This window comes from Ornithorhynchus anatinus, chromosome X1, assembly GCF_004115215.2.
Source record: "Ornithorhynchus anatinus isolate Pmale09 chromosome X1, mOrnAna1.pri.v4, whole genome shotgun sequence".
NCBI classification, from domain to species: domain Eukaryota; kingdom Metazoa; phylum Chordata; class Mammalia; order Monotremata; family Ornithorhynchidae; genus Ornithorhynchus; species Ornithorhynchus anatinus.
In genome coordinates, this window is record NC_041749.1 from 105,618,851 (window position 1) to 105,636,384 (window position 17,534).

Genomic DNA, 17,534 nt, shown 5'->3' on the forward strand with positions numbered 1-17,534 from the left:
GCATTACCGGCCTACGACCTTTTTCAGTAGGTCTTGCTTTTCTCAAACTAGGCCGTGACCTCTTTAAGGGCAGGGAAACCCGTATTCTCTTGTCCCGCTCCAACTGCTTAGTACTGAATTTATTCCAGCAGAAAGGGTTCCACGACAGTTGAGTGGACTCAGGGCCACTCTGCTGCGGTGAGCCCACGAAAAGGATATGCCTCTCCCTAGGGGCAACTTTACCTGCCACACCTCCCCAGAGGGAAGCCTTGAATGAGAGCTATCTCTGGTCTGGGGTGGAGCTGTAACGATCAGAATGGCTATTGACGTCATCTTTTACTTAGGGTTTTAATGTGATTCTTGTCCACTGGCTGTCTCTCAAGGGGCTCTCATAATATTATGCTCTCATAATATCCCAGCTGGATTATTGTGTCAGCCTTCTCTCTGATCTCCCTTCCTCCTTTCTCTCCCGGTTCCAGTCTATTCTTCATTCCACTGCCCGGATCATCTTCCTACAGAAACGCTCTGGACATGTCACTCCCCTCCTTAAAATCCTTCAGTGGTTGCCTAACAACCTCCGCACGAAACAAAAACTTCTCACTCTGGGCTTCAAGGCTCTCCATCACCTTGCCCCCTCCTACCTCTCCTCCCTTCTCTCTTTCTACTGCCCAGCCCGTAGGCTCCACTCCTCTGCCGCCCACCTCCTCACCGTCCCCCCTTCTCACCTATCCTGCCGTCGACCCCTAGCCCACATCCTCCCGCTGTCCTGGAATGCCCTCCCTCCTTATCTCCGCCAAACTAACTCTCTTCCCCTCTTCAAAGCCCTACTGAGAGCTCACCTCCTCCAAGAGGCCTTCCCAGACTGAGCTTCCCCTTTTCCCTCTGCTCCTTCTCTGCCCCACCTTCACCTCCCCTCAGCTAGGCCCCCTTCCCCCCTTTCCCTCTGCATCTCCCCCATCCCTTCCCCTCCCCTCAGCACTGTGCTCCTTTGTATATATTTTTATTACCCTATTTATTTTGTAAATGAGGTGTACATCCCCTTGATTCTATTTACCGTGATTAAGTTGTCTTGTTTTGTCCGTCTCCCCCGATTAGACTGAGCGCCCTTAAATGGGCAGGGATTGTCTCTATCTGTTGCCGAATTGTACATTCCAAGCGCTTAGTACAGCGTTCTGCACATAGTAAGCGCTCAATAAATACTATTGAATGAATGAATGAATGAATGAATGAAGGGGTTGTGGCCTACCCTTTCAGGAACCTTACTAAATATAAAATCAGAAGGCCTACTTAGAACTGGCTTCTGCCCCAGTACCAAATTTCTGTCCTCAACCTTGAAAGGACAGACACTAGAAAGGCCAGAAGCTTTATACTTACCAGGGGCTGGAGATCTATACAGGAAATACCTTTGTTGGCTATATCCACAGTGACCGTAGATAAGCTTGATAGCTTCTCGCTTCAGAGGAAAAGGAGAAGAGGAGCCTTTAATTACCCGAGTATAACTAAGAAATGGTAACCATTCTCCCCTCACCTCCCCCATCCCCTGGCAAAATTGATCTTCAGAGGAGTGACATAGAGAATTGGTTGGGAAGGCCCCAGTGAAGCAGAGGTTTGAACAATCCTCTGGTGTATCTGTCCCATGTAGACAGGTCAGCCGGATCCCGTGGGCCAAAAATCCACTTTGAGATCCGAAGAATTTGACGTTTTCAACCGGAGGTATCCAGTTGGGCTGTTTACGTGGAACAAGTTGACCAGACAGTCGCTCAAATACCCATTCCACTCAGGCTGCTCAGATCCTGCAAAAGGATTGGCGAATCCTCAGCCCAGAAGGGACTTCAAGAAGCCTTCTAGACCGTGAGCCCGTTTTCTCCATCTGTTGCCGAATTGTACTTTCCAAGGGCTTAGTACAGTGTTCTGCACACAGTCAGCACTCAATAAATATGACTGACTGACTGACTGACTGACTGAATGAATGAATGAATGAATGAAGCTAGCCCCATCATGGAAATAAGCACTCGCTTGCCTGCCAGAGGCATCCCGGCAGGGTATCTGGCAGGTCGGGGGTGGTCAGAGGGTCAGAAGTTTAAAAGGACTTAGCTCAGTCTCCCTCCATCTGCCTTTACGGTAGGAAAGGGCCCCGGTCTGATGCCAGCAGAGCCCTAAAGGTGCAGGTGTGAACTGGAGCAGAGCTAAAAATGCCTAATTCCTCCCCAACAGCTCCAGGGTACTATCCTGGCCCCATCTCAGCCCTGGAGCACCCAGGGCAATTCCAGAATTGACCCGGAGGTTACTAGCCGAAACAGTGTCTAGTCTGTAAGCTCATAGTGGGCAAGGGAATGCGCCTGTTTATTGTTATACTGAACTCTCTCAAGAGCTCAGTACACCACTCTGCACACAGTAAGCATTCAATAAATATGCCTGAATGAATGAACTTGCTTGAGAGGACCTACTGGGTCCCTACTGGGGTGAAACCCCTCCCCACCACCCCCAGGGCCAATCAGGGCTCACCCAAGTCTTCCCAGGGCCCTGGGGCCTGACCCAGGACCCAGGCCTCACTGAATGAGCATGGCTTAGTGGAAGGAGCCCAGGCTTGGGAGTCAGAGGTTGTGGGTCCTAATCCCCATCCGCCACTTATCAACTGTGTGAGGCAAGTCACTTCACTTCTCTATGCCTCCGTTACCTCATCTGTAAAATGGGGATTAAGACTGTGAGCCCCATGTGGGACAACCTGATGACCTTGTATCTACCCCATCGCTTAGAACAGTACTTGGAACATATTAAGCACTTAACAAACACCAGTATTATTATTATCATTATTATTATTACGATGGACACAGAACACCAGCCCCAACAGGCAGGAGAGCAGGGAGGAGTTGAAGCCTGCTAAGAAAAAGAGCCCGTCACCATTTTAACTCATTTTTTGGAGAAGGCTCTAACAGCTCATCCTTACACAACGACCAGTAGTCACTCCGGAAGTAAGGGTCCTCTCAGGGCCCCTAGGGCTGTGGCCTGGCCCCTGTTCAGGTATATTTCCTCTCATTAACAGGAGGGCCCTGATATAAATAGAAGCAATGTGGTGCAATGGAAAAAGCACAGTCTTGGGAGTCAGAGGTCATGAGTTCTGATCCTGGCTCTGCCACTTGTCAGCTGTGTGACTCTGGGCAAGTCACTTGACTTCTCTGTGCCTCAGTTACCTCATCTGTAAAATGGGGATTAAGACTGTGAGCCCCACGTAGGACAACCTGATTACCTTGTATCCCCTCCAGCACTTAGAACAGTGCTTGGCACATTGTAAGCCCTTAACAAATACCATTATTATTATTATTATTAAATAGTGTCCTCAATTTCTCCCTCACAAATCCCCTTCTGTCACTCATGTTCCTACTTCTTTCCAGATGAGCCACAATGACACGCAGAAGGAGTGTGATGTTAGAGGTGATACGCTCTCTGCTGCCCTAATTTCCTGGAGCACAGGTCCTCCCTGGGGCCTGAGTGTGGGGTCCACTGCTCCCACATCCATCAGACAAGCCTTGTGGACAAGAGCAGCAGGAGTTAAATGGCACATTTCAGAAATCCCAGGCTTTGTTTGGCTCCCAGTGAGGTCAGGGGAGAAGATTCACAGCCTGAGACTTGTGTCCCAAATTCCTCATTGAGTTGAAGAAGTAATGAAGCGGCATGGCCTAGCAGAAAGGGCCCAGGCCTGGGAGTCGGAAGATCTCGGTTCTAATCCCGGCCCCACCATGTAGCCTGTTGTGTGATTTGGGGCAAGTCACTTCACTTCTCTGTGCCTCAGTTCCCTCATTTGCAACAGTTGAGATTCAACACTGGCTCTTTCTCCTATTTAGATTGGGAGCCCCATGAGGGACCTGATTATCTTGTATCTACCCCAGCACTTAGTACAGTGCTTGGCACATAGTAAGTGCTTAAAAACTACCATGATCATTATTATCGTTAATGACTATTAATGATAATAATAATAATAATAATGAAGAAAAGCAGTACCTGGCAGTGAAATCCTTCTCGGCCCTCTCAGAAATATGTTGCTGAACTAATGTTATTTTCTGTAGAAGCCAAACACATGGATTATACACTGCAACACATGCATGGGCTTGTAGAGCTTTAATAACAATTAGTAAATTACAGTGGGTGTAGGAACAATGAAGAAGGGAACATTGGGAAGGGTGCAGCTAACTCAGCTGTGTACACAGAAGCAGGGTCCCTCTGGCTGGGCCCCGTTCCTAGGTCTCTGCTATAGCCCTACAATCCGTCTGGGCCTAGACTGTGAGCCTCTTGCTAGTGAAGTAGGTTTAGGCATCTAGGGCGGCCACTGATGGGCCACCCGTAGACCAAATAAGGCGACCCATGACATCATATATGTTTCTCCGATCACACGGTGTAACCTGGTGGCAGGCACTGGAAAAGCAGCATGGCCTAGCGGAAAGAGTTTGGGCTCCGGAGTCAGATGACTTGGATCCTAACCCTGCCTCTGCCAACTGCTTGCTGTGTGACCCTGAGCAAGTCACTTCACTTCTCTATGCCTCAGCTCTCCTGTTCTCCCTCCTTCTTAGATGGTGAGCCCCATGCGGGATAAGGACTGTGGTCCAACTTAATTCACTTGTATCTACCCCAGTACTTAGAACAGTGTTTGACTAATACCTGAAAAAGAGAAAGAAAAGAACCACTTGGGAGAAATCTACAGACTTTGCCCAGTCCTAGAAAACTTTTCTGGAGGGACCCCTGAATCTCTCTTCTGCTTCAGAGCTTTCGCATTCCCTCTTGGGTCAGCGTGAAGTCCGCTGCACAGCCCAAGCCGCAAAACTCAGTGGCAAGAACACTAGCCACAAAAGTGGCCAATACTACATTGGAAGAGGGGACAGGCCAGATGAAAAGTTGGATTGTCCAGTATGAAACCATACATCTGACCACCCAAATGGCATTCCCTAAACTTAGTGGGGCAGGTGGCCTAGACCAGAGATGGGTAAGAGGGAGGGGAAGGGAGAAGTAAGAAGGAGGTAAGCTCGTTGTGGGCAAGGAAAGTGGCTACCAACTCTGTTGTTCCCTCCCAAGCGCTTAATACAGGGCTCTGCATGGAGTAAGCGCTCAATAAATATCGATGATGATGATGATGATGATGATGGAGCAAAAGGGGGAGAAAGGAAAAAGAGGTGGGGGAAGAGGGAGTAAGGGAAAGGGGGCAAGAGACAGACAGACAGATCGAGCAGTACCACAGGCCTGCTTCCACTGCTGCCATCTCCTCGGGCACTTTTGCCTGGCAGCGCAGTGAGGGCCAACCCTGCCACTTCTGCCCAAACTGCATCTGTGGCAGCAGAAGGCCTGAGAGAACTGGTTGCACCGAGGCAGCCAGTTTGAAGCAGCCACGTGGCCCGAGGCAGGCCAGTTGAGCTGGGGCTGATGTCCGCCACTCTCCCCTTAGCCAAATACAACTAGCCCCAAGGAACTGGTGGTCAAGAGAGTTACGGCTGCCCAAAGCCTCCCGCTTCTATCTTCCCCGACGATGACGTTCCCATCCTCCCTTCTTACATCACCCCTCCCACAGCTCTTCTCATCTTCAAAGCCCTAGGAAAATCACACCTCCCCTAGGAGACATTTCCCTCACTTAATAATAATAATAATAATAATAATGTTGGTATTTGTTAAGCGCTTACTAGGTGCAGAGCACTGTTCTAAGCGGTGGGGGTGATACAGGGTAATCAGGTTGTCCCACGTGAGGCTCACAGTCTTAATCCCCATTTTACGGAGGAGGTAACTGAGGCACAGAGAAGTGAAGTGACTTGCCCACAGTCACACAGCTGACAAGTGGCAGAGCCGGGATTCGAACCCATGACCTCTGACTCTCATGCTCATGCTCTTTCCACTGAGCCATACTACTTCATTTACACTTCATTTACATTAATCACTACGTACATAAAGTGCTATGGGTGGGTGAAAGTGCACAAGTGCTAAGGTGGAAGTTGGGAGAAGAAAAATGACAGTATTCTCCTGTTTAAGCACTTATATTTATTCACCTATCTATCTTTCTCCTACTCTCTGTAAATCATCGAGTATCCATCTCTGCCATTAAATTTTAAGCTTCTTGAGGGCAGGGATTGCATCTTCTACCTCTATTGTACTGTCCCAAACACTTAGTAAGCCGTTCTGCACCCAGTAGGTGCTCAATAAATACTGCCGGTCGACTGAGTCAGGGGTAGCACAGCTGAGGGGGCCAAAAGGGAGAGGAGGAGTGGGGAACGGTAGGGGAAGCCGGAGAGCAGGGAAGTCAGCGGGGCAGGGCGGATGATGGAGGAGGGATGTCTAGAACCCTGTCCAGCCAAAGTTAGGTCGGGCCTTAAGTCACGAGTCAGGAAGGGATGGGCACTGGACTGGACTTAGTACAGTGCTTGGCACATAATAAGCGCTTAACAAATACCATAATAACTATTATATTAATAATTAATCATAGTATAATTAAATGTTATTATAAGGCACTAAGCTCAGGCCCAGGACATGTTTCCTTTTGGCAATATGCCCTGGGGGCAACAGACGGGTGGAGCGCTCCGGGGCCCAGGATTACCCCACCTGTGCAAACAAGATGCTCTCAGAACCAGCTCATTAAGACCATCCGTATCGCAACTTATAAATGGATGATAACCGATTACCGTTCAGTCATCGGAACGTGATGGGACTGGAGCTCACCAGTATGAACCGAATGTTTCCATCTGAGGTGTAGCCATTTTCCAAGATGTCTGCTTGGAATCCAAGTGAATGGGGATTGCTCACAGTTACCTAGAAGGCAATAAAGAAATCACAAACACAATGGCTGACCCCAAAAGCCATTACTCTGGGTTAGAATTACGTCTGTTGCCCAAGTTGAAGGAAATGAATATTGTGTCTACAGAGCTGTGACTAGGTATTTCTACACCACGGATTTTTTTTTTTAACTCCGTAGCACCTCCCCTCTGCCTCAATCTGGTCCTGGGAGGGACAGGAGAAGACAGAGTGACACAAGTGATGTCACAGTCCACTAACTCTCTAGTCCTGACCTCTCATCTCACCTGCAATCTCACAGCTCCATTCATTCATTCATTCATTCAATAGTATTTACTGAGCTCTTACTATATGCAGAGCACTGGACTAAGCGCTTGGAATGTACAAATCGGTAACAGATAGAGACGGTCCCAGCCCTTTGACGGGCTTACAGTCTAATTGGGGGAGACGGACAGATAAGAACAATAGCAATAAATAGAATCGAGGGGATGAACATCTCATTAAAACAATAGCAAATAAATAGAATCAAGGTGATGTACATTAACAAAATTAATAGGGTAATGAAAATATATACAGTTGAGCGGATGAGTACAGTGCTGAGGGGATGGGAAGGGAGAGGGGGAGGAGCAGAGGGAAAGGGGGGAAAAGAAGGTTTAGCTGCGGAGAGGTGAAGGGTGGGTAGAGGGAGCAGAGGGAAAAGGGGAGCTCAGTCTGGGAAGGCCTCTTGGAGGAGGTGAGCTTTAAGTAGGGTTTTGAAGAGGAGAAGAGAATTAGTTTGGCGGAGGTGAGGAGGGAGGGCATTCCAGGACCGCAGAAGGACTTGGCCCAGGGGTCGACGGCGGGATAGGCGAGAACGGGGGACGGTGAGGAGGTGGGCAGCAGAGTAGCGGAGCGTGCTGGGTGGGCAGTGGAAAGAGATAAGGGAGGAGAGGTAGGAGGGAGCAAGGTGATGTAGAGCCTCGAAGCCTAGAGTGAGAAGTTTTTGTTTCATGTGGAGGGTGATAGGCAACCACTGGAGGTTTTTAAGAAGGGGAGTGACATGCCCAGAGCATTTCTGGGCTCCACTTGGATGTCCGCCCAACATCTCAAACTCAACAGGTCTAAAACGGAACTCCTCATCTCCCCCCTAACCTCACTCCTTCCCCTAGCTTTCCCATCTCAGTCAACCACATCACCATCCTCCCCATCCCGGAAGCCCACAACCTCAGAGTTTTCCTCAACTCCAGGGGATTGTTCATTTCTCAGAGAAGCATCTCTCAGAGAAGCAGCGTGGCTCAGTGGAAAGAGCCCAGGCTTAGGAGTCAGAGGTCATGGGTTCGAATCCCAGCTCTGCCACTTGTCAGCTGTGTGACTGTGGGCAAGTCACAACTTGCCTCACTGTGCCTCAGTTACCTCATCTGTAAAATGGGGATTAACTGTGAGCCTCACGTGGGACAACCTGATTACCCTGTGTCTACCCCAGCACTCAGAACAGTGCTCTGTACATAGTAAGCGCTTAACAAATACCAACATTATTATCTCTCGCAGTTGGTCTACTGCCAAGCCCCGCACAACCTCTCCCTGATCCGCCCCTTCCTCTCCAGCTAAACTGCTACCACCTTGGTACAAGCTCTGGTCATGTCACGGCTACACCATAGCATTTGATGTCCAAATAGGCGTACTCGGTGACTCCTCTGCCGCCCACCTTCTATCACTCCTCGACTCCGCCAACCTCACCCACTCACCAACTTGGACACATTCTCGATCTCATCGTCTCTAACCGCTGCATGATCTCCACCCTCACCAACCGAAATACCTCTCTCTGACCACAACCTTCTCGTTTGCCTCCTCTCTCACACTCCTCTCCCTGTAAATCTGTATTACTCCCCCGCAGAGACCTCCACTCTCTTGACCCCATCCATCTCTCTCAGTGCATCACATCCCACCTAGCCTCCCTACCCACTCTACCCACTCGGGATGACCAAATAGATGCTCTCAACTCCACCCTCTCTACTCACCTCAACTCGCTCCCTCCTCTATCCCTTCATCACTCTGGCACCACTAACCCAACAGCCATGGATCACCTCCACTGTCTGCCTCCTTTGCTCTTATGCTCGAGCCGCTGAACACTGCTGGCGGAAATCTAAACACCAGGCTGTCTTTGTCCACTTTAAGTTTGTCCTTTCTTGCCTTAACTCTGCCCTCTCCTCTGCCTGGCAAAACTATTTCTATTCCCTTATTGACACCCATGGCCATCACTCGCGTCAGCTGTTCCCAACATTTAACTCCCTCCTCGGGCCCCTTGTTCCTCTCCCTCCCCCATCCCTCACCCCCAACGATCTGGCCACCTACTTCATTAGGAAAATTAACACCATCAGGTCTGAGCTCCCCAAAATCACTCCTCCCCCTTCCCCATCCCTCCTCCTTTCAACCCCTTCTTCTACTTTCCCATCCTTCCCAGCAGTATCTTCAGAGATCTCCTCCTTCCTCTCAAATGCCACCCCCTCCACTTGCGCTTCAGACCCGATTCCCTCCCACCTTATAAAAACTCTTGCCCTTCCCTCCTCCCCTCCTTAACTTCCATCTTCAACCTCTCACTCGCCAACAGCTTCTTCCCCTCTGCCTTCCAACATGCCCAGATCTCCCCCATCTTAAAAAAAAAACCTCCCTTGATCCCACAGCCCCCTCCAGTTATCACCCCATCTCCCTCCTACCCTTCCTTTCCAAACTCCTGGAGCGAGTCGTCTACACTCACTGCCTCGAATTCCTCTCCTACAGATCTCTACTGGACCCCCTCCAATTTGGCTTCCATCCCCTCCACTCCACTGAAACCGCCCTCTCCTTCTCACCAAATCTAACGACTCTTACTCCATCCTAATCTTCCTCGACTTCTCAGCTGCCTTTGACGCTATCGACCCTTCCCTTCTCCAACAACACTTTATCACTGACTCCATTCCTCCTGGTTCTCCTCTTATCTCTCTGGCCGTTCATTCTCCGTCTCCTTTGCGGGCTCCTCCTTCCCCTCCCCTCCCCTAACTGTAGGGGTTCCTCAAGGGTCAGTTCTTGGTCCCCTTCTATTCTCCATTGATAGTCATTCCCTTGGAGAACTCATTTTCTCCCACAGCTTCAACTATCATCTCTATGCTGATGACACCTAGATCTACATCTCCTCCCCTGTTCTCTCTCCCTCCCTCCAGGCTCGCATCTCCTCCTGCCTTCAGGACATCTCCACTTGGATGTCCTCCCGCCCCCTAAAACTCAACATGTCCAAGACAGAGCTCCTTATCTTCCCTCCCAAACCCCGTCCTCTCCCTGACTTTTCCGTCAATGTGGATGGCACTACCATCCTTCCTGTCTCACAAGCCCGCAAGTTTGGTGTCATCCTTGACTCCGCTCTCTCATTCACCCCACACATCCAATCTGTCACAAAACCTGCAGGTCTCACCCTCACATCATCGCCAAGATCCGCCCTTTCCTCTCCATCCAAACTGTTACCACATTAGTACAATCACTCATCCTATCCCAACTGCATCAGCCTCCTTTCTGATCTTCCAACCTCCTGTCTCTCCCCACTTCAGTCTATACTTCACTCTGCTGCCCGGACTACCTTTCTCCAGAAATGTTCAGGGCATGTCACCCCCTCCTCAAAAATCTCCAGGGAGTGCCTATCAACCTCCGTATCAAGCAAAAACTCCCCACTCTTGGCTTCAAAGTTTTCCATCACCTTGCTCCCTCCTACCTCACCTCCCTTCTCTCCTACATTCCAGCCTGCACACTCCACTCCTCTGGTGCTAACCTTCTCACTGTCCCTCAGTCTCACCTGTCCCACTGTCGACCCCGGCCCCCGTCTTACCTCTGGCCTGGAACGCCCTCCCTCCTCAAATCCACCAGTCACATTTCTCCTCTTCAAAGCCCTACTGAAGGCTCACCTCCTCCAGGAGGCCTTCCCAGACTAAGCCCCCTTTTTGTCTTCAGCTCCCCATCCCCTCCCCATCACCCCAACTCGCTCCCTGTGCTCTAACCCCCTGCCCCACAGCACTTGTGTATTTATGTACATATCTTTAATTCTATTTATTTATAATTAATGCCTGTTTACTTGTTTTGATATGTATAGATCTATAATTCTATTTATATTGATTCTATTGATGCCTGTTTACTTGCTTTGATGTCTGTCTCCCCCCTTCGGGACTGTGAGCCCGTTGTGGGCAGGGAATGTCTCTCTTTGTTGCTGAATTGTACTTTCCAAGCACTTAGTACTGCACACAGTAAGCACTCAATAAATACGACTGAATGAATGAATGAATGATCTCCTCAGAAGTCTGCAAGCCTCTCCCTGCTCCAATCCATACAGCCGGCTGCTGCACAGATCAGCTTCCTGAACCATCGCTCAGCCCGCCTCTCTCCTCTCCTCAAAAGCTTCCGCCGTTTTCCTGTGTCTCTTCGCATCAAGCAAAATAAATGCTCCTGGTAGTGATAATAATAATGATGGTTTTTGTTAAGCCCTTACTATGAATCAAGCACTGTTTTAAGTGCTGGGGTAGATACAAGCGAATCAGGTTGGACACAGTCCCTGTCCTACACTGGGCTCACGGTCTTAAATCCCATTTTACAGATGAGGCAACTGAGGCATGGAGAAGTGAAGTGACTTGCCCAAGGTCACACAGCAGAAAAGCAGCAGAGCTGGGATTAGAACCCAGGTCCTTTGACTCCCAGGGTCGTGCTCTATCCACTAGGGCATGCTGTTTCAATATTTTACTACTACTGACGCTGCTGTTTCTTCTCTGGCTGGCCCAGCCCTATCGTTTTTATTCCAGCTCCTCTTTATCTACTCTGCCAGTTTCCTAGTGGAGCCTATGGCAGGGTGAAGCCATGCTCCCCCCTCCCCCCCCTCCAAGTGGCTGGTCTAAGTTATCATGCTCCCAGCTGGGCTTCAGTGGGAGAGAGAAAACATATTTCATACCCAAGAAATCCAGTAGAGAATGGAGTCAGGGAAAAGCAGGGGAAAGCACAGGGGGCCAGGAGTCGGGAGGCCTGGATTCTAGTCCTCAGTCCTGCTGTGTAAACTCAGGTAAGCCCCTCAACCTTTTTGTGCTTCAAGATCCTCATCTGTAAAATGGGAATAATAGTTTCTATCCCTCCCTACTGCACAGGGAAGCTATGCAGTTAAAACGACATCATCGCTGTGAAAGTGCTTTGGAAAAATACATGAAAAAATACACTTCCTCCTACAACCCAGCCCACACAGAGTTCGCTCCTCTAAGCCAACCTACTCACTGTACCTTGATCTCATCTATCTCGCCACCAACCTCTCCCTCATGTCCTGTGTGTGGCCTGAAATGCCCTTCCTCTTCACATACAACAGACCATCACTCTCGTCTCCTTCAAAGCCTTATTAAAATCACATCTCCTCAAAGAGGTCTTCCTTGACTAAGCCTTCATATCCTTTTCTCCCACTCCCTCCTGCATTAACCTGGCACTTGAATTCACACCCTTTATTAACCCCTCCCTCAGCCCCACAGCACTTATGTGCTTATCTTTAATTGATTTATCCATATTAATGTATTCCCCTGTAGATTGTAGGCTCACTGTAAGCAGGGAACATATCTATCGACTCTGCTTATACTGTACTCTCCCAAGTGCTTAGTACAGTGCAGTGCTCTGCACACAGTAAGCACTCAAGAAATACGTTTGATTTATGTGCTGTTTAAATTCAAAGTGTTCTTATTCTTTTTCTTCTTATTATTATCATCATCAGTAAAGGGGAAGCAGGGGGATTAGGGAAATCCTACTGGGAGGAGCAGAACCCCAAAGAGCTGTCCTGCCTTCCTCCCTCCATGGGCTAGATTAATCAGAAATGGAGAATGGAGAAAGCACCAGGGTTGGGGGCGGGGGAGGATTCTGCTTCGTAAAACCTGCCAGTAGCAACTGTCATCCCCTTAATCTAGCAGAGAATCTAAGGAAGGAGTAAGAGAAAGAGGAAGAAGAATGGGCAGGGAATGTGTCGGTTTATGGTTATTTTGTGCTCTTCCAAATGCTTACTACAGTGCTTCGCACACAGTAAGCGCTCAATAAATGCAACGGAATGAATTCTGGCCTCTGATGAAGAGGAAGGAGGAGGGCTGCTGTCGGGACCTGTGATTGTCTCACCAGATAACAGAGAAATTCACATTCAGTGAAGCCTACCAAACAATCCAGAGCCGGGGTCTGCCCCCAAATGAGGGGTGTTGGGCTGGGTGTCTGATACAGTGGCCCTGGAACCGGTCGGGGTCCCAGAATGTCAGCTCAAGCGCGTTCCTGGTCAACGGCTTCCCAGTCCCTGGCCACAGAGCAGCAACTACTGCCCACGTGTTGTTGAGTTAGCCAGCACCTCGAGCTGCTGCCCCAGACCACCCGCGGCTCTCCCACACCCACCTCTTTTTGGGAGGCAGGGGCCCCAGTCTGCAAGCCTCCCAAATGGTGGTGAGGTCTGCAGAAGCCAACCTGAAGTCTCTGGAACAGACTGGGCATGCACGCTGCCCACTTCCACTGAGGAGGAATTTTAGGCTGGAATGTTCAAGGGTCCCTCTTTGCTCTAATCCATCTGGTGGTGAAGGCATCAGTAACTCTGGCTCCCAGTGCTCCATATCAGCAGAGGCTTGAGGGGTTGCCGGAGAGCAGCCCCAAAACCAGGGGCAGAGTGGCAAGGCCAAACCGGAGAGTCGAACGGCTTAATATGCCATCTCCTCTCCTCCTTGCACGCATGCATCGGTTCTTTTGAGTATAAATAATCGTTATAAGAATACAGATAAGGCACCTTGTTGATTCCCCTCTTGACAGGGGCTTCGGCCTGCCGCTCTGGGGCAGGACCTGATTTAGGGGCACAAGCTGGGATTTATTGAGCACCTTCTGGGTGCAAAGTACTCTACTGGGCCCTCGGGGGAAAAAGTACCCGATTACTACAGCTGAAGCCATGGGGCGTGGTACCTAAACAGGCTGGCCTTGTTGGGCAAACATTCCCTAATTCCCAAATGGCCTTGTGGCCAAAACATACAGCGAAAATATGCACTATGGCAGAACCGTGAGTGTCCTGAGAATCCGGCCATTTTTTTTTCCCCAGAGACTTACCCATTCATCCCTCTTTTCCAGCAAAATGCAGGCCTATGTAGAGAAGCTAACAGGCAGCTGACAAGCTGTGCCAGAGGTTTGGGGAATCTAACAGACACCGGGACCTTACCTCTGACCTTTTCGGAACCAACACGACAACACCCATAATAATGATGATGGTATTTGTTAAGCGCTTGCTATGTGCGAAGCTCTGATCAAAGCGAGCAGACCAACATCTCATTTTACTTCAGAATCCAAAGGCATGAGAGCCACAGCGGGGAGGGCGAGGGAAATTAGGGGCCAGAGACCCTCCTCCGTCAAGAACTGGCTGTCTCCACCCAGCTTGATTGAACGACTGTGCATTTTTCACAACTGACCACCCCCGTTCAGTGAAGTATAAAATACACCTACCATGGGAAATGTCCCTCTGGATGGTTTGGGTACAAAGGCAGCATTCAACTCAATTTTTTCACCCAAGTCTATCACGTACATTTGGTTTGCAAACTGTCCAGAGAGAATTTCCATCTGGTTAGGGAAGAAGAAAACAAAGAGCAACACAAAAATGAGGCCAAAAATACTTCATTGGCCAGCTCTACTACTGAGTTGAAAGGTGATAATAACAATGATAATAACGATATTTGTTAAGCACTTACCATGTGCCAAGCACTGTTCTAAGCACTGCGGTAGATACAAGTTAATTAGGTCAGATGCTGTCCCTGTCCCCCAAGGGGCTGACAGTCCAAGTAGGAGGGAGAAGAGACCCTGAATCCCCATCTTAGAGATGAGAAGCAGCGAGGCCTAGTTCATTGATTCCTTCAGTCATATTTATTGAGCACTTACTGTGCTCCTAGTGGAAAGGGCCCGGGAGTCAGAGGATCTGGGTTCTAATCCCAGCTCCACCCTTTTCTGCCGTGTGACCTTGGGTGAGTCACTTAACTTCCCTGGGCCTCAGTTACCTCATCTGGAAAATGGGGATTACGACCATGAGCCCCATGTGGGACAGGGACTGTGTCCCACCTGATTACCTTGTACCAACCCCAGCGCTTAGAACAGTCCTTGGCACACAGTAGGCGTTTCACAAATACCATAATTATTATCATCCGCTGTGTGACCTTGGGCAAGTTATGTAACTTCTCTGGGCCTCAGTTTCCCCAGCTGCCAAATGGGGATTAAATCCCAGTCCCTCCTACCTGGACTGTGAGCGCCACGCGGGACAGGGGCCTGCCTGTGTCCAACCTGATTATCTTGGATCCACCCCAATGTCTAGTTGGATTCCATCCAACAAGGACCCATAAGGGACCTTGTGACGGTTGCCCTCCGTACACGCATCCTCTAACCGAGATCCCCCCAAGTTTCCCCTTTACATCTCTACTTTCCCTCTTGTGACCCGGGATGGACTGCTCTTCCTCGTACCGACCTTTTTAATACCTTCGTATACCTCTGTGTGACCTGGCACATGGTAAGCACTTAACGAGTACCCTAATTAGATGAGGAAATTGAGGGCACGAGAATAATAATGATGATGATCTCTGCTGAGAGAGAAGGGAAGGGACTTGCCCAAGGTCACCCAGCAGGCAAGTGGCAGAGACATAATTAGAACCCATGCCCTCTGCCCCCCAGGCTGGTGCTCTTTCCACTGTGCCATGCTGCTCCTCTAGGTAGATGAAGGGAGTTTGAAGTAATAATAATAATAATAATGATATTTGTTAAGCACTTACTATGTGCCAGACACTGTACTAAGGGCTGGGTATCGTGGGCACTGGGCCAAGGGAATAGCCCTTCTTGGAGTGGCTTTTTGAGGACAGAGCAATTGTTTTAGGAATTTAGCCCCAGTACAAGTTGGGTTTTCGACTACTTGCATACGGAGCTGGAAAGGGAATGGGCGACGTTTTCCCCCTTCCTTTATTATGTACCTCAATTGTGTGTTTGTTCAATATACCCACCCACATGGTGCTCGCTTTCATCAGTCTCAAAGAGTCCCATAGGTTTTTAGAGTGCGAGGGAGTAGTTACTCCTTCTACTTGCAGATGAGGAGAAAAAACCCAGCAGTATCTCCAGCTGAGGAGGGCAAAATAGGAAACTGAGATGAACTTTTTACGAGATGTTCTTCCCCTTGACGCTGTTTAGTGCCATTGTTCTTGTCTGTCCGTCTCCCCCGATTAGACTGTAAGCCCGTCAAACGGCAGGGACTGTCTCTATCTGTTGCCGACTTGTTCATCCCAAGCGCTTAGTACAGTGCTCTGCACATAGTAAGCGCTCAATAAATACTATTGAATGAATGAATGAATGAATGAACTGAGCCAGCTCCTGTGGCCACAGATGCAAAGGGTTGCCTGATAAGTGCTCACTAAATTATCATCAATGGTATTTACTGAGTACTTACTGTGTGCAAAGCCCTGGACCAAATGTTTGGGAGAGGACAATACAACAGAGTTGGTAGACATGTTCCCTGTCCACAGTGAGATGGCTGATTGATTGACAATTGGATTGGTCACACTCCAATAATGAAAAATTTACTGAGATTCACTTTAAAACCCAATTCCTACATATGGAGTAATACGAACCGGACAATCTTGCAGCGAAGGTTTAATGCCTAAGATAAGAGGCTGAATATTCACAGTACACTGGTCAAAGTCAAAAGCACGCAAACCAGGGTCCTCCATGGGTTTTATTATTTCAAGGATTCCAGGCCTAAGAAACATGAAAGCCGTTCCGTTTGACCAGACAGATTCTTTTTTAATCTGGAAAATAAAATAGTTTCCCCAGATAAAGGAATGTATATTTCCCAACAAAAAACTGACTCCTAGGAAACAATATGGGCGAAATTATAAAGCTCTTGCTCTAATTTGCTGTTTTTCAGTTTTACAGTTTGGATTAAATTGCTGGCATCTAGATGGGGTTTTACTGCCAGAGAAATTCACCAATAACACCTGGCTCTAGAGCCCTGAAGGGGCTGGATTTTCCCAACACCCACCCAATCCCAGTTCTGATCCTTGGAGATCTCAGGGGCCAAGGTGGAGTTCACCTCAGGCACATGCAGTGGCCCGCCTTGGGTCGCTGTGGCTCAGAGTTGGAGTCTCACCCCCTGATTCCTCCCGGCCCCTCGTACCAGAAGCCCTGAAGCCTCTTGGGGACTTGGGTTAGAATAATAATAATAATAATAACTGTAATATTTGTTAAGTGCTTTACTATGTTCCAGGCGCTGTTCTAATCGCTGGGGTGAGTACAAGCGATTCGGGTCAGACACAGTCCCTGTTCCACATGGGGCTCACAATCTCAATCTCCAGTTTACAGATGAGGTAACTGAGGCACAGAAGAGTGAAGCGACTTGCCCAAGGTCACACAGCAGACAAGTGGCAGAGCCGGCATTAGAACTCAGGTCCTTCTGACTCCCAGGCCTGTGCTCTATCCACTAGGCCACGCTGCTTCTACTCTCCTACTCTAGAACAAAAGAACACAAAAATGCCATTCCTAGGACAGAGAATTCCGCTGGCAGACGGTGGCCGCGGGACCCGTAAGGGACCTTGTGATGGTTGCCTCCTGTACACGCATCCTCACAGTTAGAGCCAGACCATCCGACGTCCCCCCAGGTTTCCCCTTTATAGCTCTACTTTCCCTCTTGTGACCCAGGATGGGCTGTTCTTCCCTGTACCGGCCTTTGTAAACCCCTCCTGAACCTGCTGATATTTTCACCCGGTGAGACCCTCCCTACGGCCATCAATCTCATATGC

General features: G+C 49.2%; 1 protein-coding gene across 4 annotated transcripts in view; it reads right to left on the reverse strand.

Annotated features, from left to right (window-relative positions):
• CATSPERD (cation channel sperm associated auxiliary subunit delta) overlaps window positions 1-17,534 on the reverse strand; it is a 62,318-nt gene that overhangs the window by 12,696 nt on the left and 32,088 nt on the right. For all 4 annotated transcript variants that reach the window (XM_029050057.2, XM_029050058.2, XM_029050056.2 and 1 more), the window contains exons 12-16: window positions 16,368-16,544; window positions 14,215-14,328; window positions 6,670-6,759; window positions 3,979-4,037; window positions 1,354-1,432 (exon numbers count right to left, since the gene is read on the reverse strand). In XM_029050057.2, the coding sequence (XP_028905890.1) occupies window positions 1,354-1,432; window positions 3,979-4,037; window positions 6,670-6,759; window positions 14,215-14,328; window positions 16,368-16,544 (519 nt within the window). The remainder of the gene's footprint in view (window positions 1-1,353; window positions 1,433-3,978; window positions 4,038-6,669; window positions 6,760-14,214; window positions 14,329-16,367; window positions 16,545-17,534) is intronic.